This window comes from Antedon bifida, chromosome 4 (genome assembly GCF_963402885.1).
Source record: "Antedon bifida chromosome 4, ecAntBifi1.1, whole genome shotgun sequence".
Lineage (NCBI taxonomy): Eukaryota > Metazoa > Echinodermata > Crinoidea > Comatulida > Antedonidae > Antedon > Antedon bifida.
The window spans coordinates 33,093,599-33,095,667 of record NC_136229.1 but is presented as its reverse complement, the minus strand read 5'-3'; the positions used below and the strand labels follow the sequence as shown (position 1 = coordinate 33,095,667).

At 35.7% G+C, this 2,069-nt stretch overlaps 1 protein-coding gene across 1 annotated transcript; it reads right to left on the bottom strand.

The window, feature by feature from the left end:
• Window positions 1–566: 566 nt before the first annotated feature.
• Window positions 567–1,899, bottom strand: LOC144840336 (mitochondrial import receptor subunit TOM22 homolog). Its single transcript, XM_078696125.1, has 3 exons — window positions 1,768–1,899; window positions 1,007–1,249; window positions 567–711 (listed from the first exon to the last, which is right to left on the bottom strand). The coding sequence occupies exons 1-3, from the start codon at window positions 1,819–1,821 to the stop codon at window positions 622–624; spliced, it is 387 nt and encodes a 128-aa protein (XP_078552251.1). The 5' UTR covers window positions 1,822–1,899; the 3' UTR covers window positions 567–621.
• Window positions 1,900–2,069: the final 170 nt, after the last annotated feature.

The following is a 2,069-nucleotide window of genomic DNA, read 5'->3' as shown; positions in this document are numbered from 1 at the left end:
GTTTTGTACAGTAGTGTTTCATGTATTTTTAATTGCGTTAATAAAAAAGAGCTGTTTTCATCAAAGATTCTATAGGCAAACAGTTTAAAGCCTTGTCTACTGTGACAGAAATATGTGATGTGCCCATATTTGGACATGATGTCATAACACTACTACTACTTTTGGGTATATCACTATCATATTTGGACACATTACACTATCAAACCAGTTCGACAAAAAAAGTGTTGACAGAGCTTTACACTTTTGTGGTAAATGTGAAGTAGTTACTGCAGCAGATCAATGTTACTGCTGTACCTATATTTATGTTGTTAATTAAAAGTATACAAACATGTAATACAGTATAAAATGTGTTGTTTAAATACATTATTCTGCAACCATGAGCCAACTACAGTACTAGCTACCTAAAAATTTGAATTAATGTTCCAAATGTTAATATCAGTGCAGTTGTAGGCTTCAAAATAGGCTAGTAGATTATACAGCTACTGTACGTAGCCCAGTCGGTTAACATGCGGGCCCCGACACTCATTTTCACAACAAATCCACTGAATAAAGTACAGTAAGCTAAATAATATTTTTGATTTATTATTTGATAAAATTCTGTAAATTTATAAAGGGTCACTATCAATGCTGCATTCCACCCATAACTGGAGGTCCCAATCCTGTAGGTATTCCTGACATGCCCCCTGATGCAGCATTTGGCCCAAGAAGAATCTGAAAAAATAAACATTTAATATTGTCAAATAAAAAAACACTCCACCAGGTTAGTAAAAACCAGACAATCATCGACAACACAAGATCTGTTTCCAAAACAGTATAAATATATTAGCACACAGTTTTTTAATAATACAGTATTGCCATATTTACTGAGAAAAGCTATAAAGTTTCTGTGTAGAAATTTAGGGTCTGTAATAAAATGTGAGCTTGTAAATTCAATGAATTTACCAACCTAAAGATTGCAAATTACAAAACAAAATTTGATACTGTATGTTGCAATTCATTCACACACCTGTCTTTGATGTTGTAATTGTGCTTGTTGCATTTGCGCCATCTCAGCCTCGAAAACAATCGGTAAAAACAAAATCATGAAAGAAGTAGACGCAATCCAGGCCGCACTTTTTCCAAACTTGAAGGCATTGACTGTACCGCTCCATGTAAGGCTTGCTGCTGAACTACCTACAGTACGAACTGATGGTGGGAACATCTCAGAGAGAGCACATATTCTTTCAAATATGGTTTCGTCTTCAAATTCCTGAAAAAAAAAATTTAAACCTTTTATAGTATTACTATTACTTACTAGTGCTAGTAGGCTTATTTATTAATTAAACCTCAGCTCAGATCTTGATTGAATAATTGATAAACTCCAACTGGAGTATCACTCAATGTGTGAGTAGAGGTTGAGGAGGGGAGAGCTAATCATACTAGTATAGATAGATTAGAGTCAGACTGAAGTGTTTTATTTATACAGTAATTATACATATTTTATATTTAGTTTAAGGTCTAGATGTTATATCTATGTTATTAAACAATAAAACATTGCCCTAAATACACAGTATAACAAGTTGAAAGGGCTAGGCCTAAGAGGTGGACTATCCAATGTCAACTCAGAGAGAGAGGATGATTAGGCTAGTCGCCCCTGCGGTGGTGTAGTCAACAGCAACTACCTAGCCTAGGTAGCTAGGCCTAGCATAAGACTCGATTAACATGTTAATTTTTATGTCCACACCATTAAATATACAGAGAAAAACTAAATATGGATACAATACGTACCTCTTCTAATTGCGAGTCTTCGGTAACCTCTCGAATCGTTAATTCATCAGCCATTCTTTTTACTTTTTTAAACACGTTTCGCCACAACGCACACCGTGAAACTTTCGCTCGACTTTGATAATAACCGCCCTCTCCAGGTTTTCTGCAAACTCTGACCATGGACAGCAATTCTCCATGTCCTGCGGACTCTCACCATGATCCAATTTGGCCCATGTCTGGTCATGTACTATCCAGTCTTTGATTGACTCGAGTCCTCTCCAGTAAGTAGTAACATGGCTACTTATAACTGCTAGAACAATACT

Excerpts from the sequence above, each read along its gene's own strand:
- LOC144840336 (XM_078696125.1), bottom strand. The coding sequence starts at position 1,821 with ATGGCTGATGAATTAACGATTCGAGAGGTTACCGAAGACTCGCAATTA. Across the intron at positions 1,250-1,767 it reads AAGACTCGCAATTAGAAGAG|GAATTTGAAGACGAAACCAT; the intron begins GTACGTATTGTA and ends TTTTTTTTTCAG. Across the intron at positions 712-1,006 it reads AATTACAACATCAAAGACAG|ATTCTTCTTGGGCCAAATGC; the intron begins GTGTGTGAATGA and ends TTATTTTTTCAG.